General features: G+C 39.8%; 1 protein-coding gene across 1 annotated transcript in view; it reads right to left on the bottom strand.

Moving 5' to 3' along the window:
- LOC121458658 (kinetochore protein NDC80 homolog) overlaps positions 1-26,740 on the bottom strand; it is a 48,373-nt gene extending 21,633 nt beyond the window's left edge. Inside the window, 8 exon segments of the mRNA XM_041667955.1 lie at positions 2,539-2,683; positions 3,551-3,657; positions 4,914-5,007; positions 9,473-9,541; positions 21,825-21,927; positions 22,972-23,144; positions 23,228-23,389; positions 26,594-26,740. Of these exon segments, the coding sequence (XP_041523889.1) occupies positions 2,539-2,683; positions 3,551-3,657; positions 4,914-5,007; positions 9,473-9,541; positions 21,825-21,927; positions 22,972-23,144; positions 23,228-23,389; positions 26,594-26,740 (1,000 nt within the window).

The raw sequence follows: 26,740 nt of genomic DNA, 5'->3' as shown, positions 1-26,740 counted from the left end.
TGTTTCTGGCGTCACAGAAGTTAGCAAGTACTATGTGTCATAGTATTTTCCAAAGCTTAACTACAGTTGGCATGTGCTCCTGAATCCAATGTTAGGAAGATGCAGGACACTCAGGAGCATCCTTTGCTGTGCTGTTGTGTGTAGAGGATGGGGCACGTGCAGGTTTCCACTTTGTTTTTAACCCGTTTCAGCTGCGGACTTGCTCACATGGCACTGACAGAGGATACGACAGTTACAGGCAGCCGAAGGAGGCAGAGATCAAGAGTCTTGCTGGTTATGGCCTGCCAAACTGAGATTGATACCCAGACTATGTAAAGCTGCAAGGAGAGAATGGACTGCAAGAGTTGTCCTTTTACGTCCACATGTGTCCTGTGGCATGTCCTCACACATATAACATACACATACTAAATAAAAATGTAAAAGGGATATGGTTTATAATGTAAAACAATATATTTATATAGAATATATTAGAATGTACCATAAATATATAAAATTATAGTTTATAGTATATATATATATAATATATAGCTATAAATTTATATATAATGTATTATTATATTAAAAACACATACAGGTTCATATTCGAGGACTTCTGTTCTTAGAATAGGTTGTCTGTTGGCTTCAAAAAGCCTTGTGCTTAAGCCAGACAGGAACAGCAGTACACACCTATAATCCTAGTACTTGAAAAGCTGAGGTAAGTGGACGGTCAAGAGTGTAGGCCAACTGGGTTTGCTCAGTAGGACTGTTCAAAACCAAAAAAGCTATGTACTGAGAACACTGGAAGTTACAGTGGGCTGGGAAGGGCTACACATCTTTCGAACATGTAAATATCACCTTATCTGGAAAATGGTCTTCATACAAGTGATTGGGAATGCTGACATGAGAGAACCCTGGATTATGTAGGTGTGCCTTAAATATCACCATAGGTATCACTGTAAGGTAGAGGCAAATGGAGTCCATGTAGATAGGAAGATGAAGACATAAGGACCAGAGAGATGCTCAGCAGTTGAAGTACTCAGTGCTCTTCCAGAGGGCCCAGATTTGGTTCTCAGGGCCTACATGGGTAGCTTACAACCATCTGTGACTTCAGTTCCGGCAGATCTGACACCCTCTTCTGACTTGAGGGTATCAGGTATACAGGTGGTACACATAAACTTAACATATACATTAAAACTTAAAAAAAATAGATCTGGGCAGTGATGGCACACACCTTTATTCCCAGCACTCTGGAGGCAGATCTCTGTGAGTTCAACGCCATCCTGGTCTACAAAGAGAGTTCCAGGACAGCCAGGACAACACAGGGAAACCCTATCTCTGAAGAAAAAAAACCAAACCAGCAAATCAAAAAGAAAAAAAGAAAAGACAGAGAGAGGACAGAAGGGAGAAGGGTGTGGTGGCAATTTATAATTCTAATTTTTGGAGGCAATATTTTGAGTTTCAGGTGAGCTTGGGCTATGTATTATTATGGGCCCCTGGAGGCTGGGGCCAGAGGATCTTCAATTCAAAACCAGCATGGGATACAAATATAGTCTTAAAAAAAGGAAGAAAAAAGAGGATACAGAGAAAAGACAGTAAGAAGATGGAGGTAGAGATTAGAGTGATGTGGACATAAGCCCAGGTATGCTTTCAGCCATAGAAGCTGGAAGAACAGATTCCTCCTGAGTCTTTTGGCAAGCCCATATTCATTGGCTCTTAGATTACATTTGGAACTATGAGAGAAAAAATAATTATTATTTGTTGCAGGACAATTGTCTATATTCTGTCAATTATGTTTTAAGTAAATGCTGATTGGCCAGTAGCCAGGCAGGAAGGAGAGGTGGGTAAAGGAGAACAGAAGAATTTATTCCTCCCCAGTCCTGTCCCAACCACAGAAGAAGGAAGATGTGACTGCTCCGCTGAACCGAGCCATGTGGCCAACATAGATAAGAATAATGGGTTAATATAAGTTATAAGAGTTAATAAGACTTCTGAGCTAATGGGCCAATCAGTTTGTCATTACTATAGACCTCTGTGTGATTTCTTTGGGGATAAATGGCTGTGGGACCTGGTGGGAAGACAGAAACTAGGCAGGATGAAAACCCAGACAACAATTTTTTTTTTTTTGATTTTTCGAGACAGGGTTTCTCCGTAGCTTTTGGTTCCTGTCCTGGAACTAGCTCTTGTAGACCAGGCTGGCCTCGAACTCACAGAGATCCGCCTGCCTCTGCCTCCCGAGTGCTGGGATTAAAGGCGTGCACCACCACCGCCCGGCTCAGACAACAATTATTATCTTGGTTTTTTTGAGACAGCGTCTCACGATACCACTCTGGCTGTCCTGGAACTCACTTTGTAGACCAGGCTGGCTGGCTTCAAACTCACAGAGATCCGCCTTCCTCTGCTTCCCACGCGCTAGGATTAAAGGTGTGCGCTACTATGCCTGGTTGAAAGAACCAATACTGAAAACTTGATAACTACTACAGGAAGTTATCAGAAGGAAAAGATCACATAGCCGTTCACAGGGCCATAGGCCAATCTAAATGATCCCTTAGCTCTGCTTACCTAGTCTACTAATTTCTTCATCCAGGCCACTCAGTTTCTCATCTAGGATGGACGAATGTGACTCCAAACTGCTCAGGTATGCTTTATACTTTTCCACATCTGTTTGCAAGGACGCTTTCAATTTTTTCAAAGATTCTAGACAATTCTTGAAGAAAAAAACATATTAAATTAGTTATTTTTTTTTTTTACCAAAAAGCATTCTGTATTTTAAAGAAAGAAATATTATTTACACTTATCTTAGAAGAAGTAAAAAGAACTAAAAAAAAAGAATTTTGGTATTACTGTAATGTTATAATTTAATGAAAGACTTCAGTTTCGGATAGGGAAAAACCAAGAATAATGTAGAAACACAAATACTTAATATCTGATTACTTTTCAGAACAATCTAGATGTTCCACTAATAAAACCAAGATAAAGATTCTGCTATCAGGGTTGGAGAGCTGGCTCAGGGTTACGAGCGCTGCCTGCTTTCATTGGACCTAGATTCAATTTAACAACTCTCTGTATCTTGAGTTCAGATTTGACCTTCTTCTGTTCTCCACAGGCACTGTGAGCATGTGGTACACAGATATGCATATAGGCAAAATACCCTTACATATTCAAATAAACAGCCACATTATCATCTTGCTTTTATAAAAAAAATGCATGTTACAGTATACTCTATAAGTATACAGTATACCACTGTGTTTTCACTACATAAACTCAGGGCCTCTTGAGAACAATGCTCCTTGCAAGTGAATACCCCAGGGACCCTGTCCAAAGGGTGGTTTGGGCCTTATGTAAACAGGCAGGAGTCTTTCATCACATTCTGAGCACCATTAGTCCAGGACTAATAGACCACAAGGGAAGCACCGCAGATACCACCCACGGCTCCACTGAAAGTCTGTACCATCCTACCTTTAAGAAGCTTATTTGTTAACCCATTTAAAAACACCTTCCATAAGAGGGTCTTCTCAAACAGGCTCAACAGTCTAAAGAGTTGTCAAGTGAGTTCAAAAACACGGTTACTAACCGGTTCTTTTTCTCTTTCTTCCTCCAATCTTGCAATCTGCTCATTGAGTGCTCTGTTTTCTGCTGCTAATGACTTCAGCTTGGATGCATCTACCTTATATAAATCCTCTGGAAAAAAGCCCAAACACTTCATCAGAATCAACCTACAGCATCCTTCATGTTTTCAGTACCTTATTCCCTCCCTTCCCCCAATGCAACAGATACTACCTTCTAAAATAGCAAGTCTATTTTTACTCCATGGAATAGCCTATGGCCCTCAACCTGCTTAAGCTTTCTTTCATAGCACCTGTTGTTATTTGCCTAAGGGTTCCCCATTTAATTATCATTACTTTCTAAGAGAATAAAGTCAAGATAATCTGTTCTTCATTACTGCATTTTTGGTGCCTGGCACACAGTAGGTATGTAAAAATATATTTGAGTAGATTAATTTATATGTTTAATTGAATATAGAAACATCACCAAATGTTTTCCATATTAGATCACAATGAATTTTCCCTTGTGTGAGTTATGCATGTTTATGTGGTTATGAGTATGCATGTGTGCATACAGAATCAAGGTTACATTGTGAGCCTTACTCGGCTGTTTTCATCTAATGTCCTAGATAAGATCTCTCCCTGGTTTGGTCAGTTTGGCTGGCTGACAAGCTCTAGGGATCTCAAGTCTCTACCTTTCCACCTGCTACACTTGACATTTTTATGTCTATCTGCTCCCTGGACAGAGGGAGGATAGTTACAACAGCTGGCCTGTCCTCTGCTCTTACATCCCTAGTGCATCCTGAGGAATGTTGGTTTTCCCCTCTGACCTTTTGTGCCGTAGATGTCAAAGTGATATTCCCCCATCACTACATAACATTGAGGGAAAAATAATTTATATGGAAATATAATGGCTTGTTAACTTCCTTTAATCAATCAACCAATCTCTCTCTCTCTCTCTCTCTCTCTCTCTCTCTCTCTCTCTCTCTCTCTCTCTCTCTCTCTCTTCCTGAAACAGGGTTTCTCTGTGAAGCCTTGACTCTCCTGGAACTTACTTTGTAGACCAGGCTGGCCTCAAACTCTGCCTCCCAAGTGCTGGGATTAAAGGAGTGTACCACCATCGCCTGATTCATCTGGTATTTTATTCCATTGCTTTCTAGTTCATTAAGTTTCAAAGAGGTCAAACATGTCTTGAATTCACATAGCCAGAAAGGGGTATGACTCAGGGCTGACTATTTTTTGCTTAACTATTACTTGTCCCCATTAAAGAATGATCAAAGAACAATTCATAGGTACCCACCTCATAAAGTAGCTAATGAAAGAAAAAAACAGGCATGACAAAACAAACAAGCACCCAGAGTTAAGTGGCAGCACAGCAGGGAGGGCACTTACTCAGCTTCGACTGCAGCTCTGCATTCTCCTCTTCAAAGGTGTCAGCACCACTCATGAACTTCTCATAGCATTTGATGGTGTAGTCCAGAAACAACTGATTGTGATGAGTAGATTTTTAAAACAAAGACATGATTTGGTATTTAGTTTGTTTCACTTTTTTCAAATTGGAAATTTAAATTTGAATAAAAATGGAGTAGGCAGTTATATAAGTTCCTTAGAATAAGAGATTGAAAACCTGCCATTAACTGTGCTATAAAGATGTACACAATCTATATATATATATATATATATATATATATATATATATATATATATATATATTCATCATGAATATGGATGAAAATACACAATTTGGGTAGATATTTTGAAGTCAACCCAGGAAGCTTACTAAAAAGTATAATTTGACATAAAATGCACAAACTTAGTCTTCTTTAAGGAGAATGCTGGGACTGGCGATGCTCAGTGGTCCTCCTGTACAGGACCTGGTTTGTTCTCATCACCAACATGGCGCCACACAACTATTCACAGCACCAGTCCCTGAGGAGCTGTTGCCCTCTCTGACTTCCTGGGACAATAGGCAATATGTGGTTCACACATATATGCAGGCAAAATATGTCCAAACATAAAAAAGCAAACAAACCTAACAATAATAATGATGATGTTGATGATGATGACAAAGCGGAGGCTACAGAGATAGCTCAGTGATTGAGAGTAACTGCTGCTAATGTAGAGGAGCTGGTTTTGGTTCTCTGCACCCACATGGTGGCTCACAACTCTTTGTAATTCTAGTCCAGAGGATCTGACACTCTCTTTTGGCCTCCATGGGCACTGCACACATATGGTACACAGACTTACACGCAGGCAAATCATCCACACACATAAAATAATAGTATATTTTTAAACAAAGACTCAAACAAACAAGCCAAAACAAAAGCTCTGAGTCACTACTATGCATGTATAAGACTGGAAGAAAAAAAGAAGAGTTTGCACCTTATGAAAAATTGAAATATATTATGATTGTCTAATTCCAATTAGACAGACAGGGACTAATTATGAAAGTCAGAAACTTCAGGTGAATAATACTATGGAAGGTGGAGCTCTAAGAGGAGACTATTAGAGCTGTCACCCAAGAGAAAGTTCTGTTTTCAAACATGAAGCATTTTGACCAGTGTAGTTCAGCCTGCCATGGAACTCACTATGTAGCCCAGTGTGGCCTCTGACTGGTGATTCTCCTTCCTCAACCTCCCTGAATGTTGGAATCATATTGTCTCACAACACATGACTCTGAGAACAGCTAATCAGAGTGTTCCACAGCCTAGATAAAGTACATATTTCCCAAGACAAACGCGTGCCTTTTCACCAATACTGTGCTTACTAACAAACCCTCTCGTTACCCTGTTGATATGGAAGAGATAGCCTGATAGGCAGTAAACATTCCTGTAACCAGAAAGGGAGCCCACTGGTGGCAAATGACTATACCTTCATGCCACTTCAGTCTGCTCTCTTGTAATCACTTTCCTTAGGTGGGGTAAGTTTGAATCTTAAGTAGTTTGTAGTCCCACAGAGCTGACGGCCAGAAGCTGAGTTATCCTGTGATAAACTGTGCTAGAAGTGTAATCCGCTGTACATGTCCTGCCATGGTGGGCTCTTCCCTAGGAGCTTTGCTGTTACTGCTGAGGGGCTGACAGAGCCCAGGGCTCTGGATGCTTCAGGCAAGCCCTCTGAAAGAGCTCTGTCTCCAGCCTGAGGATTCTCAAGAGGAAAGGGTAAAAGGTTCTCCAGCAGCCTCTGCAGCTTGGATCACTGCTTAATATGGCAGGTTCATTCTTGTTTAAAACAAAGGGGTGGGTTGGTTGGACAGCTGAGTGGGTGAAAGTACTTCCTCTGCAAGTCTGCCCACTTGAGCTTGAGACTCGGGGTCTATAGTGGGAGAAGGAGTCAACCTCTGAAAGTTGAGTTTGAGATTCAGGGTCTATAGTGGGAGAAGGAGTCAACCCCTGAAAGTTGAGTTTGAGATTCAGGGTCTATAGTGGGAGAAGGAGTCAACCTCTGAAAGTTGAGTTTGAAACTCAGGGTCTATAGTGGGAGAAGGAGTCAACCTCTGAAAGTTGAGTTTGAGATTCAGGGTCTATAGTGGGAGAAGGAGTCAACCCCTGAAAGTTGAGTTTGAGATTCAGGGTCTATAGTGGGAGAAGGAGTCAACCCCTGAAAGCTGAGTTTGAGATTCAGGGTCTATAGTGGGAGAAGGAGTCAACCCCTGAAAGCTGAGTTTGAGATTCAGGGTCTATAGTGGGACCTTAGTTGACTCCTTAGTCAACCCCTGACCTCACATGCGCATGTGACACACATGAATGTACACATATACACTCTGAGCAAAACATGTCATTGATGCTACGCTAGTCAGTTAATGTAACTTTAAACTATTTCTCAGGCATTGATAAAAAATAAGACTAGAATGATTACCACTTTTGTTTTTTGAGACAGGCTTTAACAAGACACAGTTAAAACTAGTGCACAAACCATTTTTTATTCTGAGATGCCTATGGTCCTTAATATATATCTGGCAATATGAATAATGTCAAGTTCATTCTCGAGCTAATGTTTGTATTTTAGAATAAAGTGGGGTTTGCTGTGCATTTTATGTTCTAATAAAGCATATGGAACCATATACTTATTTTCTTAAAAATAATTGGTGTGGGACAATTGTCTATATTCTGTCAATTATGTTTTAAATAACACTGATTAGTCAGTAGCCAGGCAGGAAGTATAGGCAGGACAACCAGACAGGAAGTAGAGGTGGTCAATGAGAAAAGGAGAATTCTGAGAAGAGGGAAGCTCCCTCTGCACTCCTGTCCAGACACAGAAGCAAGATGTGACTATGCTGCTGAAAAAGGTACTGAACCACGTGGCTAACACAGATAAGAATGGACTAATATAGGAGTTAACAAGAAGCCTGAGCTAATGGGCCAATCAGTTTATAACTAATGTAGACCTCTGTGTGATTTCTTTGGAACTTAATGTTTGCAGGAACCGGGCAAGACAGAAATCTCTTCAACAAATAATTACTTTTCTCTTTGGCATTTATGACCTCCCATTTTTTAGCCTTCTGAGTGCTGAGGTTATGGGAGTATACCACCATACCCAACTGTTTATTACATTTAGCACAACTAATTTTGGAAGTGGTAACTGAGCTAAGTAACAATATGCCTAACTACAGCAGCCCAAACAAAATAAACCAGAACAACCTACATGCAGTATTTTTAAGGGTCAGCTACTTGTGAAGCCAAAGCGGAAGGTTTGTGAGTTCAAGGCTTTCTTTGAGTACAGAGTAGTTTAAGGCCAGTCTGAATAATTTAAGAGGACTTTTTGGCATGCAAAATGCCTTGGATTCAAGCCCCAGCAATTCCCTAACCCCTCCCCTCACCACATAGTTATGTTTTGTATTGATAAATAATTACATTAAAGTAAGAAACAGGAGGAAAAGGAAACTTATCTATAACACATATATTAGTTCCAATACTTTTTTTCCTTTCTTTCTTTCTTTCTTTCTTTCTACCTATCTATCTTTCTTTCTATCTTTCTCTCTTCCTTTCAGTTCTTTTTGAGACAGGTCTCAATATGTAGCCCTGGCTAGTCTGGGATTTACTATAGAGACCAGGCTGGCCATGAACTCACAGAGGTCTGTCTGCTTCTGCCTCCTGAGTGCTGGGATTAAAGGGGTGAACATGGTTAAATTTGCATTTTTCAGTTAACATTTTTAAGTTTTGTGCTTAGTAATTTTAGGAAGTTATAATGTCATTTCAATAGTAGGCACACTAAGTAATTTTTAAAGATCAATTTTTAAAAAGATTTATTTACTTATTAGGAATACAATGTTCTTTCTGCCTGTGCACCTCCATGCCAGAAGAGCACACCAGATCTCATTACACAAGGTTGTGAGCCACCATGTAGTTGCTGGGAATTGAACTCAGGAACTTTGGAAGAGTAATCAATGCTCTTGACCTCTGAGCCATCTCTCCAGCCCCAGAACAATCTTATTTTACTAAAAATATTTTCCTTTAGATTAATCTATTTTATATGCATTTTGCTTTGGAATGGCTTTCAATGTTGTCAGTCCCAGCATTTGGAAGCCAAGCAGGGACATCTCTTTGAGTTAGGAGCAGCCTGGTCTGGATAGAAAGTTCTAGGACAGTCAGGAATATGTAGTAAGAATTTGGGCAACCTTGCCAAGGCCACCTTTGAGGCCATGTCCATGACCTATAGTTAACTGACCCCTAACCTCCAGAAAAAGACTATTTTCACCACGTCTCCTTACCGGGAATTCATTGACCATCTGTGAAAACTTGCAACAGTATCTCTGCTCAGAGGACAAAGGCTCTAGCTGTGGCCACCACATGAGGGATTTTACACAGGAAAAATTAATGGATTAAATCTGGTTTAAAAAAAATCAACCTCAGAAATTTCCTAGAAAGCAAAAGACAAGTTCTATAAAAGAACACCTTTTCATGAAGAATATAAAAGCATCCTCTTTATATATTGTTTATAGTAATATATGGTACCTTATTATGTTTAATTCCATCTTCTGTCTCTTCTCCACAAGGTGTGCTTTCTTTAATGGCACGATGAATCTAATTAGTAAACAAACAACACATTAGATTAGTGGTTTGATAGTTTGTAAAATTCATTTTCTTTCAAGATTTCTTTATTATATATACAGTGTTCTGCAAGGTCAGAAGAGGGCACTGGCCTCCCTGTAGCTGGAGTTATAGGCAATTAAGAGCTACCTGGTGTGGGTGCTGGGAGTCTGGTTCTCTGGAAGGGTAGGAAGTTCTCTTAACCATGTCATCTCTCAAGCCCTTTGCTTGAGAATGGAGCTCCCACCAGGTGAAGGTGAAGATGGTATTCTCTAACAAAATACTATTTCTGAGCATTGTTCAGGGCACAAGAGATCCAAGCCACGCCCTAACCAAAATTTATTTTGGAGCTCATGCAACCTTGTTATTTAGTTGTAATGGCGTAAACAAATGCAGACAGATTGTAAAAATATATATATATATACAGCTTTAATGGTGAAATAGACTTACAGAACCACCATTCCCGCGGAGACCAGGAAAGCAGAAGGGACGGCTGGGAGCAAGCTTGCCAAATTTATAGGCAAACATTAGCCCGAGGTGAACACGCCCCCCAAGGGGCGGGACTTATCCCTACATCTCCCCTTTTTGTCTAAATAAGACAGAACCAAACCAAATACAACTATATACAATAACAACAAATAATAAATATAACAAACAATATTGAGAACAAAAGCTTTGCTAAACATTCTATCTCAAGGAGTCCAAATAATGTAGAGAGTAACTACAATTATATAATCTTCAACTCCGTCAAAGATCTGAGAAGGGAATAAACACTACTCAACAAACGAGATATATCCAAAATGTGCAACAATTGACAGAGACAACTGACTACCTGGGCAATCACCCAAAGTCTCGTTTGCAATGTTGAGTCAACCAATTTTGGCTAAGGCCTAACATAACTGACATACCATTATTAAAGGCAAGGAACTTTTCAAAACTATCTTACCCTGTCTTGGCAGGATATGACAGTCCTGTTTTATCCATTGATGCACGCTCTGTATCTCTGTCAGTGGTTGAGGAATGGGCATTTCTTTGCCCAAAGGCCAGTTCTGCCAAATAGAAAGGCTCCAGGTGGAGTGCCTTTGGTGCTCAACATTCTCTCAGGAATAGAGTAGTGTTGCCAGGAGCAATTGTGTCTCACTATCACGAAACTCTGAGTTAGATTAAAGGCCATTTTCTACAGCTCTTTGAAGTGGTCGAAGATTATCTATCTATACTGATTATAATCTCTATATATCTAGAGAACCTGATTGGTCTAATTATAAATGACAAACTTAGATGACTATTTATCTATATAATTCTCAATATCTATCTAACTTAAAGACTAAGACAATAAACAACTGTGTAACAAATGAGGATAATGACCTCCAAATATAAACACTGTACAAATATACATTGCAATATGGTAAATATATATCAATACACAAACATTATATAAGTATCTTAATCAAAGATAGAAATGTATACTGCAATATGGTAAATATATACAATATATATTTATCAATACAATATATGTCAATACATAAAAATGTTTTAAACAGAGATAGAAACATGCATGCATACAATAGTCAATATAATTTAACTTTGTATCAATATACAAGAGTGGATACCAATATATTTGTCTAAAAGCAGTTACTCACAATTATAAATCTATTATCCCATCATTCCCTCTTTTTTTTTTCAAAATGATCCCTGAGCTTATAAAATTCCTCCCCCAACCTCCCAACCCCTAAATGATGTCCCTAAACCCAGGGGTAAACTTTACTGGGAGAGGGGACGTCGTCCTCTAGAATTACTTCCAGCTGTCATGGGGGCGACATTCTTTCTGGGGGATCCTGTGAAAGTAAAATGATGGTTAAATTTCAAGATCAATGTCTTTTAAAATTGCAAATAGTCTCTGAGTATTTTGTGGAGGTCTGGCCAGAATGTTGTACAAGATGTGCACCATTTCAGCTAACCAAGTTGGGATCGTCTTGTGCAGCTGGTATCCAAAACAGGTCTTGTAGTAGCGCTATCAGTATCATGACGTCATATCAACCAGGTAGAGTTGTTGTTGTGGGGCCCCATCTTCCTGGAAACTTCAAATATCACTTCAGGAAAAACTCATTGTTCATTGTGAAAAACTTAAACATTAATCATATAGACATATCTAGTCATACATATATATATATATATATTCAATGAAAGGCATGATAGATATATTCAATGAAAAGTATGATAGATATGAAGAAAAGCAAAGATGTTTTCTAAACTCATATTTCTTTCTGTCCCATATCATGGCTCTTGACATGAGACTGAAACTCCAGAAACTCTGGGTTTTTCTCTTACTAACAGGCTTGGAATTGAAGAGGGACTGAGCCAGAGTCCAACTTCAAAACCAGCTCTACATATTTATAAAGAAATGTTTAATAAGACATATATATATATATATATATATATAAATTAATACTTATAAAATGTGTCCATCCATCAGTAATTAAATATTCAGGGTCCCTTAATTTCTTTGAAGATGAGTATTTTCCTGTGGAGATAAGAAAAGAACCCTGCCTCCAACCTATCTGTATTTCTTACCATCAGTATGCTCGCCATCCTTATGAAAGAATTGTTATTTATCTTTTCCAAGTGGCTTCCCTTCTTCAAACCGAATCTTTATTAATTTTGACGGTATTCACAATTTTTCCTCACCTGTGGAGATAAGAGCAAAACCCCTTCCCCAACGTAGCACATCTCCTGGCTTCCATTGTGAGGTCAGCACATCCTTGAAATAAACTGGTTGATTTAGTTCAGTAGACTTTTCCATTATCCAATGTCTTTCTGCAGCCGTTGTTCCCTTCTCTTTAGCGTTGAGAAAATTCAAGGTTAACAAAGCATTATGTAACCTATTTCTGGGGGTGTTTTCCACCCCTTTCTGTTTGTTCAACATATCCTTTATAGTTCGATTTGATCTTTCTATGACTGCTTGACCTGTAGGATTGTATGGTATACCTGTAACATGCTTGATATTGTAATAATCAAAAAACCGTTTCATTTTCCTAGAGACATAAGCAGGACCATTATCCGTCTTTATTTGTGTAGGTATACCCATGATAGCCATGACTTTCTAATAAATGAGTGATTACTGAATCAGCTTTTTCTGAACTTAAAACAGTTGCCCACTGAAAGCCTGAATAAGTGTCAATGGTGTGATGAACATATTTTAATTTGCCAAATTCTGCAAAGTGGAACACATCCATCTGCCAGATTTCATTCTTTTGGGTGCCCTTTGGATTAGCCCCTGCAGGCAGTGGCGTTTGGTTATAGAAAGAGCAAGTAGGGCATTTCTTTACAATCTCCTTAGCTTGTTGCCATGTAATTGAAAATTCTTTCTTCAAACCTTTGCTATTAACATGATGTTTTTTATGAAATTCAGAGGCTTATAGCACACTGCCAATCAATAATTGATCAATTTCTGCATTACCTTGTGCTAGAGGACCTGGCAGACCCGTATGGGATCAGATGTGTGTTATGTACATAGGGCAAAGCCTGTTCCTGTTCAAATCTTGAACCTGGAGAAACAATGAGGTTAGTTCTGTATCATCAGGTATAAATTCAGCAGTTTCAATATGTAAAATAACTCTTTCTGCGTATTGTGAATCAGTGACTATATTAATAGGTTCTTTAAAATCCCTTAGCACCATAAGAATGGCATATAATTCCGCCTTCTGGACAGAATTATACGGACTTTGTTCCACCTTACCCAAGTCTTCTGATTTGTAACCCACCTTCCCTGATTTATTGGCATCAGTATAGAATGTACGGGCTCCAGTTACTGGAGCATCACGGACGATTCGAGGAAGAATCCAAGAAGTTCTCTTTATGAAGTTAAGCCTCTTGCTTTTTGGATAGTTGTTATTAATGTCTCCCAAAAAATTAGCACAAGCTCTTTGCCATGGTTCATTATCTTCCCATAATTTCTTTAGTTCATCAGCAGTGAAAGGCACTATAATTTCTGCTGGGTCTATGCCTGCTAGTTGACGAAGTCTCAGCTTGCCTTTTATAATTAACTCAGAGACTTTTTCCAAGTAAGTTTTCAGTTTCTTACTTGGTTTATGTGGTAAAAAGATCCATTCCAAAATAATATCATCTCTCTGCATTAAAATTCCTGTAGGAGAAATTTTTGATTGTATTATGATGAGAATACAATCGAGCTCTGGATTCACCCTGTCCACATGTGCCTGTCCTCAATCATTGTCAGTTCCTTTTCTGCTTCAGCTGTTAATTCTCTGGGACTGTTTAAATCTTTATCACCATCCAAGGTTTTGTTCAAATGAATTATTATATCAGGTGTTATTCCAATAGCTGGTCATAGACTGGAAATGTCTCCTAACAGTCTTTGAAAGTCATTAAGAGTCCGTAGGCGATCTCTCCTAATTTGTGCTTTTTGTGTCTTAATTTTTTGCAAACCTATTTTATAACCTAAATAATTAACAGAATCTCCCTTCTGAATCTTTTCAGGAGCAATTTGCAATCCCCATTTAGGTAAAAGTATCTTTATTTCTTCAAACAGTCTGTTCAAGGTATCCATGTTTGAATGGGATAACAAAATGTCGTCCATGTAATGGTATACTATAGATTTGGGAAATTTCTTGCGTATTATTTGCAATGGTTGGTTCACAAAATATTGGCACAGGGAGGGGCTATTTAACATACCCTGGGGGAGGACGGTCCAGTGGTACCTCCTCGAAGGTTAAGAATTGCTATAAGTAGGCACTGTGAAGACAAATTTTTCTCTATCTTCTTTTTGCAAAGGTATAGTGAAAAAACAGTCCTTTAAATCAATAACTATGAGAGGCCATCCTTTTGGTAATAAAGAGGGCAAAGGAATTCCAGATTGCAGAGGGCCCATAGGTTGAATAACCTTGTTGATGGCCCTGAGATCTGTCACTATTCTCCATTTACCTGATTTTTTCTTAACCACAAACACAGGAGAATTCCAAGGGCTGGTAGATTCTTCTATATGTCCAGCATCTAATTGTTCTTGTACCAGCTGTTCTAAAGCCTGTAACTTTTCCTCAGCTAAAGGCCATTGCTTTGTCCATATTGGTTTCTCAGTCAACCATTTTAGAGGCAAGGCTGTTGGTATCTCTGAAGTGACATCAATTGCTTGTTCTTGAATAGCCCGAATGGCCTGTTTTCTCCGTTTGTAATATCTTTTAATATTATTCTCAGAAATATAGGCTCTAGAAGTAGCAGGAATGTTAATTTCGGTATTCCATTGTTGTAATAGGTCACGACCCCATAAATTCATTGCAATATTGGCTACATATGGCCTTAATTTTCCTATTTGTCCCTCTGGCCCTATACATTCAACCCATCTCGTGCTCTGCCTTACTCAAGATAGGGTTCCAATTCCCAGGAGCTGAACACTTACATTCTGAAGAGGCCAATACAGATGCCAAGATTCTGGGGTAATGATACTTACATCAGCACCTGTGTCCAGCAGGCCAGTAATAAAAATGCCATTTACACACACTCTCAGTTTAGGTCTTTGATCATTTATAGAAGTTTGTCAAAACACACGTAAATTATCTTTCTGATCATTATTGCTTGTAACAGTAGGCATGGGGCTTCCTAATTGTCCTGACGAGGCACGTTCTCTGCAGAAACTGGAAATGACTGAACCATGTTTGCCATGGGGGCCTATGAGGCCCCCCTCTCACGTTTCCCATCTGTATCAGGTTGCCTTGTCTATCTCTTGTAGACCTGCATTCATTCATCCAATGTCTGCCTTTTCCACATCTTCTACATAAACATGAAGGCTGAGTCCTCCTATTCCTGTTCTTTCTAGAAGATGCATTATTATTATTATCATTTCTGAAAGATGTATTATTATTATTATTATTATTATTATTATTATTATTTCTGAAAATCTGTTGTCTACAATTCCGTTTCATATGACCCATTTTGCCACAATTAAAACATTCGGTATTCTGGTGTCTCCTTTTACCATTGGAAATTGCTTCTTCTACCCATGCTTCAGTGCCATAATCAAATGTATCAACATTGAGTGTATGCAAGACCCATTCTTCCAAGGGCGCTGATCTGAGCTTTAAAGGGCCCAAAATCCTTTTGCATTCCACATTTGCATTTTCATAAGCCAAAGACTCAATCATTATACGTCTTGCTTCTGGGTCAGATATCCCTATTTGTACAGCCTTAGTTAATCTTTGTAAAAAGTCACTAAAGGGTTCTCTCTGACCCTGTTTAACTGTGACAAATGATTCCATTCTCTCTCCTGGGTCTTGTACCCTGTCCCAAGCCCTTAAGGCTGCTGTAGTACACATGGAGAGTGTGTTTTCAACCAAATTAGCTTGTTCCTGAGGGTCGGAAAAGAGCCCTTCACCTAGAATTTTATCTAGGGAAATGTCAATTCCCTTCACTTTTTCCTGCTGTTCTAAGAGTCTAGCCTCTTGCCTGAATAAGCATTTCCATTTCAATTGCGGTCCACTATCAAGTACCGCAGAGCTCAGCTGGAGCCAGTCCGAGGGGGTTGCTTTGCTTGTCGTGGCCCAAGATCTTAGCATCTCTTTAACAAAAGAGGCTTGCATCCCAAAAGTCATGACAGCCTGTTTTATTTCCTTGAGATCATTCATACGGACAGGCTCCCATGTATCCTCCTTGATGACCCTAGGGTTTTTGGAACCAATCACCTTCTCTGTTGTTATTACTGGAAAGGCAGGTAGAGCTGTAGGTAGAGCTTTGTGGAAATTGTCCCGGAGAGATTTACCCACAGATGTAGTTAAAATTTGCCTCTCTACCCTTTGCTCTTCTTCATCAGAATTTAGAAACTCCTCAATCTTTTCAATTCTATTCACCATTGCCTTCTGCAATGTCTGAATCTCCTGTCCAGAATTATGTTCCAAAGCCATCATTGAGGATTCTAAAGTATGAAGTTTGTCCGTTAGAGATAACGTCTCATCTTTGGACATAATTTTTATGGCATAAACCGTGCCTTCTTGTATTGACAATCTTTCCGTCAATCTGTCATAAGCTTTAGACAAAATCCGATTGTCACATTCAGCAGTTTTGATTCTCTCAGTTAATGTTTCATTTCCTACAGAAAGGGACTGAAGCTTATGATCCAAATCAGCTGTTCTCTCTTCCATAGCAATGAATTTCTCCTTAACATCAGCCTGGAGAACTTCAAACTGATTCTTGAGAAGATTGTTGTCATTCTCAATTGTTTTTAAGCATTCAATCTCTGCCTTAAGAATCCTGGATTCGTCTCGTAAAGACTTTATCATATTTCTATTATCAAACCATTTAGTGCCAATGAAAACTATGAATCCCAGAAGGATCCATAGATGTGGGGTGATAGACACCTCTTGTAAAATCTCCCACATGGTACAATTAAAAAAACTGTTAAATTCTTGAACAGTAATGTGTTCAGACATTTTATTTATAAAAGAAAATTTTTTTACCTGCAATGATCGGTTCCTGCCAGTGGTGGTCTCTGTGTTTATGGAGCCTGTCCTAGAACTAGCTCTTGTAGACCAGGCTGGCCTCGAACTCACAGAGATCTGCCTGTCTCTGCCTCCCAAGTGCTGGGATTAAAGGCGTGTGCTACCACCACCTGGCTGGCCTCAAACTCACAGAGATCTGCCTGCCTCTGCTTCCCAAGTGCTGGGATTAAAGGCGTGTGCCACCACCGCCTGGCCGGCCTTGAACTCACAGAGATCCGCCTGCCTCTGCCTCCCAAGTGCTGGTATCATAGGCGTGCGCCACCACCGCCCTTCCAAGTCACTTTGTATCAGACCAAATCTGCTGCTGTGGAAGCTTTTGTTGCAAAACCGCAAGTACTTGAGTTTCTGCTAATTCAGGCAGTGGGGTTCTGCTCCAAACTTAGCCAAGGCAGGCAGGGAGGGGTTAATTGCTCTGGCAAGCAGGCAGGGCAGAATGGGCCTGTGTGGCTGAGTGTGTCTCGGACTCGGCACTGGGGCCCGAGTCACGAACTAAAAAACAGCACCCAGGAGGGTGCTGTGTTAGCTAGCGGGCTACCCGCTTGAGTCGGGGGCAAAATAGCCCCACGGTGGGCGCCAAAATGTAACGTTGTAAACGAATGCAGACAGATTGTAAAAATATATATATATACAGCTTTAATGGCAAAATAGACTTACCAAACCACCATTCCTGCGGAGAACAGGAAAGCAGAAGGGATGGCTGGGAGCATGCTCGCCAAATTTTTAGGCAAACATTAGCCCGAGGCGAACACACCTCCCAAAGGGCGGGACTTATCCCTACATTTAGTCTCTAAAAGAGATGGGGCCATGGTCAAATTGCTGCTATGCAGACAGACTGTGTGCCAAGTGAGCAAAGAGGCACAGTGAAGAATGAGAGAAAAGTATCAAACCACTTATAAAATATTATGAAGCAATTTGGGATCAGAAAAAATAACAAATAATGGACAGAGGCCATCAATCATATATTATATATGGAGGTGAAGAGAATGATTATATTTTCAGTATTGGAGGGAGGGCTCAAATTGTTAAGAGTATTTGTTGCTTTTCTTGAGGACTCAAGTTCGTTTCCAGCACCCATGTTGCATAGCTCACAAATGCCTGCGACATTGGTTCTAGTGGACCCAATGCTCTTCTGGCCTCGCACAGAGATTCACACACATAGATAAGTAAAAATAATATTTTAAAGGAATATTTTCAATTGTTCCTACAACCATTATGTCAGGATCTTGTACTTGCTTAGACAAGCTCCCTATCACTCTGTTCCATCACCAGCCAGGAGTAACCTCATGGGAGGGGGAGGCAGGGGCTGAATTAACAGTCTTATGTATGCTAGACGAGCAAGCTATCACTGAGCTATTCTCAAGTTCTCTTTTCCTGTTTATCTGGTGACAGGATCTAAGTTGCACAGGCTGGCCTAAACCTCTCTTTGTAGAAGCACTTGTAAGGACAGATGCCTGTGATTCTTCTGCCTTAGCTTTCTAATTAGATGAGATTACAGGCCGGAATCACTAAGCCTGGCTTCAAAAGTCATTTTTGAGATAATAGCAGATCCACTTCTGTAGGAAAAACACTACTTTTTATCTGAATATGTCATGACTAAATAACAAAAAAACCCTTTCTTTGTAAACAGTGGTAGTAATAGAAAATGATTTAGAATGGGGGAAGATAGTTTATTAAGAGTAGTGAGACAAGAAAGTCTTAAAATATCACTACAAGTCTCAGCATTAATAACCTAGAAATATAGTTAAGAAAACATCAAAACAAATGGAACTGAAATATGGTACTTGGTATTAAGAAAGCTATATCTGACTGAAGAAACAGATGAAAAAAGAAAATCAATACTTCTCCAAATGATAATGTTAAATATTGTCCAAATGGGAATTTTTTCCTAATGTTTATGAATGCAATTTGAAACCAAAGGCGGAGGGGCAAACAAAACACAGAATTTTAAATAATATTGATAGGCTGGGAAAATGTTCTGTGGATAAAATGCTTACTATACAAGCATGAGGACTGGAGTTTGGAGGCCCAATAACTGTAGTGACATTTTTTTTTATGTTTTAACAAAGAAAGCTTGCCCTAAGATCAGAGTGCAGAGTAAACCACTAGAAGCCATGGAGTGGTGGCACACACCTTTAATCCCAGGACTCAGGAGACAGAGACAGAGGGATCTGTTAGTTCAAGACCACCCTGGGTTACACGAGACTGAATGTCTAAAAGAGAAACAGAGCTCCCGCAAAGGTGATCCCACACCTTTATTCCCAGCACTAGAGAGGTGGAGACAGGATGGATAGGACTGGATGGAGAGAGGAATATAAGAGGGGAGGAGACAAGAGCTCAGTGCATTCTGAGGATTGTCCCTTGGTTCTGAGGAGGGAGCCTGAGAAGAGGATTGCCCCTTCGGTCTAAGCATAGGTAGAGGTTAAAGGTCTCTCTAGTGCCTGGCCACTCTGCTTCCCGGATTGCTCAGCTTACCCTTATAGCTGACTCCAAGTTTTTATTTGAATTCCTGCTAAGGTAACCATGTAAAAGCTGAATGTAGAGATGAGCATTTGCAGTTCCAGTGCTAGGAAGTGGAGACAAGGTTTTGTAAATTGATAAGAAAAAAGGAAAAAAGGGCTAGCGAGAAGGAGGTAACAGCATGATATACAGTTTTGGCAACCTGGGCTTGATTCCACATATATGTTGTAGCATGCACACATGTGCATGTGCACACAATAATACACAGTAATATTTTTTGCATCATTGCAAAAGGAAGAAAAGGAAATGATAGGCATTTACTCTTTTTGTTTTTAAAATAAAAGATTTATTTGCTATGTATACAATGTTCTGTCTGCATGTCAGAAGAGGGCATGAGATCTAATTATAGATGGTTGTGAGCCACCATGGGGTTGCTGGGAATTGAACTCAGGACCTCTGAAAAAGCAGTCAGTGCTCTTAACCTCTGTGCCATCTCTCCAGCCCAGGCAATTACTCTTGTATGAAATTTTAAGTTCAACTTTAAAATCAAAAATAAAAATATAAACAATTAGCAATATGCTTTTCATCATGTTGTCAGTTATTAAAACCATGAACAACAGACCTGGCTCAGTAACTAACTCCAAAAAATTATACTATGACTTTCATATGTGTGCCACAGCATGAGCATGTCTACACATCGCTCACCCACACAGAAATAACAAGTTAAAGCTTTCAAAGGCATCATGAGGCCAGGGAAGTGCGGTTCAGCTGAAGAGTGCCTACACAGAATAAAAGAGGCTCAAACACTAACAAGGGGGAACATAAACCTAGGGAACATGAAGTCAAGTCCAAAGGTAAAAAAAACAAAACAACAACAAAAAACAAATATGGATATAATGCCAAGGACTGGTGGTCCCAGTTAAGACTACCAGTGAAATACAGTTTCTATTCCAAAATGGTCAACCAAAACAACCACTCACAATATCCCAGCCATTCCTTCCTCAAAGGCACAGCAACCTGACAACAAAACCAAACCAAACCAAACCAAACCCAACAATAACCCTTCCCAAGTCATTGGCTCAGTTTGAGACAGAAGGGATTTCATACGAAAAGGTTCAAATTAAATGCTGGATTAAAGCTGAATGCAGGGGCACATACCTGTAGTTCCAGCTATTTACCAGATTGCAGTGGGAAGATTATTTGACCCCAGAGTACAGACTAGGCAACATGGTGAGATTCACTCTCAGAAAAACCAACCAACCAAAGAAAGAAAGTTTCAAATAGCAAAAGCACATAGAGAGATGTAAAACTAAGAAAACAGTTTTAAAGTTTCCACATAGGTAGAGTTTGAAACAGTAATGCCTCTCCATAGGCACGCAATGCTCATACATGGCTGCTTAGAAACAGGCTTTCTCTGCGTAGACCAGGCTGTCCCTGAACAAAGAGATCTGCCTGCCTCTGTCCCAAGTGCTAGGACTAAAAGGGGTGTGCTATCACATCTGAAGGCTGAGTATTTTTAATTGCTATAAGTTTCCTTGGAGGAAAACTTGTTAATATGTAGAAAAAAAGAGGCTGCTCCAGATTAACATGGCACTGTTTTACAGTAAAAATTATCTGTTTAAAAATAAATAGGGTAAACATGTTAGGCAACATTAACCCATGTGCTATACTTTTATATGGCTGCAGCACAGGTTTATATCAGCAACACCAGACATGAGCAATTTTGCAATGGATCCATCACTAAGTGACAGAAATTAGTTCATATCTGTTATAATCTTATTGGACCACCATGCCCTCCATCAATGACTGAACATCAGCATGTGAAACATGACTGTACACATTTTTAGAGTAAACAGGACTTTGAAACCTATATCCAGGGCTGAAGTGCACCTCAGTGGTAGAGCCACCCACGGTTCAACACCTAACACCACAAAACCAAATAAAACTAGCTCCAAAGAAAATGACTTAAAAGTTATCTGTAAGTTGGGAAAATATTCATTCTATATTTCCCTATTTTTTGTGATTAATACTGATTTCATCTTTTAAAAAGGAGAAAATGAATTTCGCAAAGAAAAATGATGGGCTCATTTTTTTTCTAAACAGTAACACCCCAGGAACACAATCTGTCAAGCAGAACTTCTCCCTGCTCACCGTTCTTACACTAACAGTCTGAAGAACTTCAAATCAAATGTGCTTTGAAAGCAGAAGCAGGGTTTGAGATAAGTTGCAAAAGTCAGATTGCGGGAGAATAGAAATTCATTGTGAGGAAAACCAAAACAAAACATTTAAAGGTAAGATTTAAACTATCAATCAAATACCTTGATGCAGTCTATCAGCCATACCAAGGCTGCCACGATGTGAGGCCAGGTATGAGGGGCTCCCACTGCATACAGGGAGCTCTTGGACAGTGCAAAGGGATACCTATGAGAAACAGGAAGATAAGGAGCAACCGTGTTAGCAAGCATAAAGGCTACAGTAAAGGTGTATTTTAAAGCTGCACATACACCTGCTGTGAAGATATTTGAGTCTGCTCTGAAGATCTTATTCATCAATGATTTTCGTGTATTTATTCACATCCCACAGATTACTTTACACGGTGTTTAACAGCTGAGTATAGAAGGATTCTCCTAAAAAAAACTCTTCATTTTCCTACATTCAATGTACTTGTATTACACTTTTGTGATTATCTGTCACTAAATCTACTTCTGTCCCTGTGTCTCCAAACAAACAGCTTCCCATCCTCAGTTTCCTCTAGTGTTGGGATCACAGGTGTGCAGCACCACATCTGATCTGTGCTTGTCTTTATTTATAATGCCTTTAAACTTCTTCTCTCTGCTGGTTAGCTTTGTCAACCAGACACAAACTAAAGCCATCTGGAAAGGCGGAACCTCAATAAAGGAAATGTCTCTATTAGGCTGTGGGCATATCTATGGAGCACTTCTAAGGACTCATGACTGATGGGAGAGGGCTAGTCCATTGTGGGCAGTGCCAGCCGCGTAGGTAGTACTGACTGTAGGAGAAAGCAAGCTGAGCAAGCTATGGAGAACTAGTCAGTAAACAGCTTGGCTTCATAGTTCCCCCAAATATGCAGAACATGTGTGTGCCTGGTGGCTGTGGAGGTCAAAAGAGGAATCACTGTTTATGACTGTGAGGCACCATGTGGGTGCTGAGAACCTAACCTGAGTCCTATGGAAGAGCAGCCAGTACTCTTAACCACTGAGCCATCTCTTTAGCTCAATAACTCCTATATTTACCAATTACCAAGCATTGGTGTTTTGTTAAAGGAAAAAAAAGTTGAATATGCTACAATCTATCAATTTTCCTTTCTCTTCAGTTCATCCTACACATACTGTTCACAGTGCTCATCCTACAACTGAACCTACTAACTCAAAGTATTCACCAACTTATAACATGTGTTTCTTCTTTGTTCTGATAAGATCTTAGGCTAATAAAAATATTACATACCCAAGATCTTTAAAAATTCTTGGAATCTCTTCTTCAAATTTCCTGTCAGGAATTTTATATGATGGGCAGAGGAAACCATAAAGAAATGCAAAGATCCTAAGGAAGTCTTTTGTCGATGGGGTTTGTAGAGACTTTATTGAGAGATGATGTTTATAACCATTTTCTGTAAGAAACTACAATAATTTTTATGAGGCATTGAAAGTTTTGAATTAGAAAAAATGTTGGGAGCAAAAACACAAATCAGACAATTTAATACCTTATAGAGCTGTTTAATACATTCGTGAATGAATGCTTTATCATTAAGGGGTCTTGGATCTTTCATCATTTCAGAACGTGAACATCTCCCAAGTTGTCTAGTTCTGGATGAATGGCCACTGGTCCTAGAATAATATTTTAAGAAGGCAATCAAAAGTATTTCCTTCTGTGTTCAAGTCTACATTATTTCAAGGCTATCCATCACACACACACAGTAACAACAGCACCAAACATTACCTTTAAGTTTTAAATAACTAAACACAATGTATTCCTTAAAGCAGGAGAGCATACCACGAGGTTACTGCAGTTTTAGGCATAAAATGTGGGGGGGATAAAATGTACTTCTGGAACAAGGACACATCTCAGTGTTTTGTTCAGCTTGTGAAGTGCTCTTTGCTCAATCCTCAGCACCACAAATAACAAACCAAATTTCCTAGTGCATGACATTATCAACACAAACATTATCCTTAAAAGTGTGTTGCAGGCCCATAGATCTTCTGTACCAAGTAGTCTACAAACCTGTTCAATAACCTAAACACTTTCATCTCTATTTACACCACTATAACTGCTCCCTTGCTTGTACTCCCTTGTTTGCCGTTATGCCTTAAGGGAAAATTGTCTCTGAGTATCAAGAGTTAATATGCATGAAGAACATAAGAACAGTTGACCCATATGAACACTCAATATTCAGAACTACTTGTAAAGGAGAGTCTGCCCTTATCTCCATTAAAAAATTGAAAAGATCTATTTTTATTTATGTATATTGTGTCTGTATATGCATAACCACACATGCACGTGAGTGCCTATGGAGGTCACAAGAGGGGCACAGGATCTCCTGGAGCTGGAGTTACAGGGGGTTGTGAGCTGCCCAATGGGGTTACTGGGAACCGAATTTGGGTCCTCTGGTAGAAATGGAACGACTCTAAACCAGTGAGCCATCTCCCAGTATCCACTCTTTTTTTTTTTTTTGGAAGACAGGTTTTTCTGTGTAGCTCTGGTTGTCTTGGAACTTGTCTGTAGACCAGGCTGGCCTCAAACCCACAGATTAGACCGCCTCTGCCTAATTAAAGGCGTGCACCACCACTATACCTATCTCCATTCTTATACACAAGGGATTCAAAGTACAAAAAGGTGAGGTCATACACCAGGTCATACACATAACAGACTGCTTCCTGTCCATCTGTATCAAACTTCCCCACCTCCAATCCAGACAACTGCTGATCTAGTCTAGAAAAAGTTCTCCAAAGTGTATCTAGGTATCACTACAACAAAACTAAGGTGCTGTTTGTTCTTCTCACGCTCATCCTGTCATGCGTACATTGCTTCCTCGAGACTGGCTGCTAGGACAGTCTGAATGCAGTAGCAGACATAGATTCTAACCATCTTTCTTTTTTTTTTAATATGGAAATTTTATTTTCTCTGAATTGTCAAATGCAACTAGTCTAGACATTGTTTGATGTTTTTACTGCCTGCATATTATTGTATATAGTTATTGTATTTACTGTATGTAGTTTCTAACTTAGTTATAGCATCATTCTTTTTTTTTTAATTTCAGGCAGAAAAGGGGAAATGTAGTAGTATTTTGTTTATGTTTTAACAAATAAAGCTTGCCTAAAGATCAGAGTGCAGAGCTAAGCCACTAGAGGCCAGGGATTGGTGACACACACCCTTAATCCTGGGACGTTGGAGACAGAGTCAGAGGGATCTTTGTTAGTTCAAGGCCACCCTGGGTTACACAAAACTGAATCTGTCTAAAAGAGAAACAGAACTCACAGAGAGGTGATCCCAGCCCTTGGGATCACACACCTATAAGCGCTGTACTAGGGAGGTGGAGACAGGAATAATATGGCTGGGTGGAGAGAGGAAATAAGACAGAAGAAGAGGGGAAAAGGGAGATGGGGAGAGAAAAGTGAGAAGGGGAGGATGGGAAGAACTTGGGGGAATGGGATGGTTGGGATAAAGGAAGGGTGGATATGGGAGCAGGGAAGTATATATCTTAATTAAGGGAGCCAATTTTAGAGTTAGCAAGAGACTTGACACTAGAGGGGTTCCCAGGTGTCCAGGGAGATGTCCCCAGCTAGTACCTTGGGCAACTGAGGAGAGGGAACCTGAAATGACCCTATCCTATAGCCATACTGATGAATATCTTGCATATCATCATAGAACCTTCATCTGGTGATGGATGGAGATAGAGACAGAGACCCACACTGGAGCACCGGACTGAGCTCCCAAGGTCCAAATGAGGAGCAGAAGGAGAGAGAACATGAGCAAGGAAGTCAGAACCGCGAGGGGTGCACCCACACACCGAGACAATGGGGCTGATCTATTGGGAACTCACCAAGGCCAGCTGGACTAAGTCTAAAAAGGCATGGGATAAAACTGGACTCTCTGAACATGGCAGACAATGAGGACTGCTGAGAAGCCAAAGACAATGGCATGGGGTTTTGATCCTACTGCATGTACTGGCTTTGTGGGAGCCTAGGCTGTTTGGGTGCTCAACTTCCTAGACCTGGATTCTAACCATCTTTCATTAGTCTGCTATTAAATGGATCTGACTTTAAAAGTGGGAGTCCATGTTTTGCTGCCCAATGAAATTGTTTTGCATTGGAAATGTTTTAATTTTCTTACATTTATTTATTTGTGTGTGTGTCAGAGAGAGAGAGAGAGAGAGAGAGAGAGAGAGAGAGAGAGAGAGAGAGAGAACAGCAGCTGGTGGTTAGAGGACAACCTGAAGCAGTAGGTTCTCTTCCACCACCTGGGTCTGGGGATAGAAAGCAGGTGTTTGGGCTTGGTGACAGGTGCCTTTACCTGCTAAGACATCTTGCTCACCCAGAAATTTGTTTTTAAAATTAAAAGCATTGTAAGCAGTTGTGGCACACACCTTTCATCCGAGCACTTGGGAGGCACAGACAGGTAGATCTCAATGTTCGATGCTAGCATGGTCTACACAGTGAGTTCCAGAAAAGCTAGGGCTATGTAGAGAAATCCTGTCTCCAAAAACCAAAACAAAACAAACAAAGAAGCAAATAAACAAATAAAACCATTTTATTTTTGAAACCCTATAATGAGATTGTTATTTTAAATTGAGATTATATTGACATTTTCTTAGTTTAACTTCTAATATAATTAATACTGACAGACTTAGACAGGAAAACCAAAGCTCTTTGAAGTCATTCTTAACCTTCAGAGAGTAAAAGACACAAATGTTGAACTAACTTCTAATATAATTAATACTGACAGACTTAGACAGTATAACCAAAGCTCTTTGAAGTCATTCTCAACCTTCGGAGAGTAAAAGACTCCAATACTGAACTAGACATGGCTCCACTGTCACCATCTGATTCTACAGTTTCTGAGAACTAGGTACAGAACATGGCAGTATGCAGGTGAGACCCATTGTTGGAGGCACTTACGTTTGAGGGGTATAAAGTTCTGCTTTATCGAGGTCCTGGGATCTCAGTTCCTGTGTGGAGAGGCAGCCAGCACCACCGGTGGAAACGGACCTGCGCTTCAT

This window comes from Microtus oregoni, unplaced genomic scaffold (genome assembly GCF_018167655.1).
Source record: "Microtus oregoni isolate MIOR12 unplaced genomic scaffold, Mior012 000018F_ref0000195, whole genome shotgun sequence".
Lineage (NCBI taxonomy): Eukaryota > Metazoa > Chordata > Mammalia > Rodentia > Cricetidae > Microtus > Microtus oregoni.
Note: the sequence above shows the minus strand (reverse complement) of the source record. Positions and strands in the feature narration are given on the sequence as shown.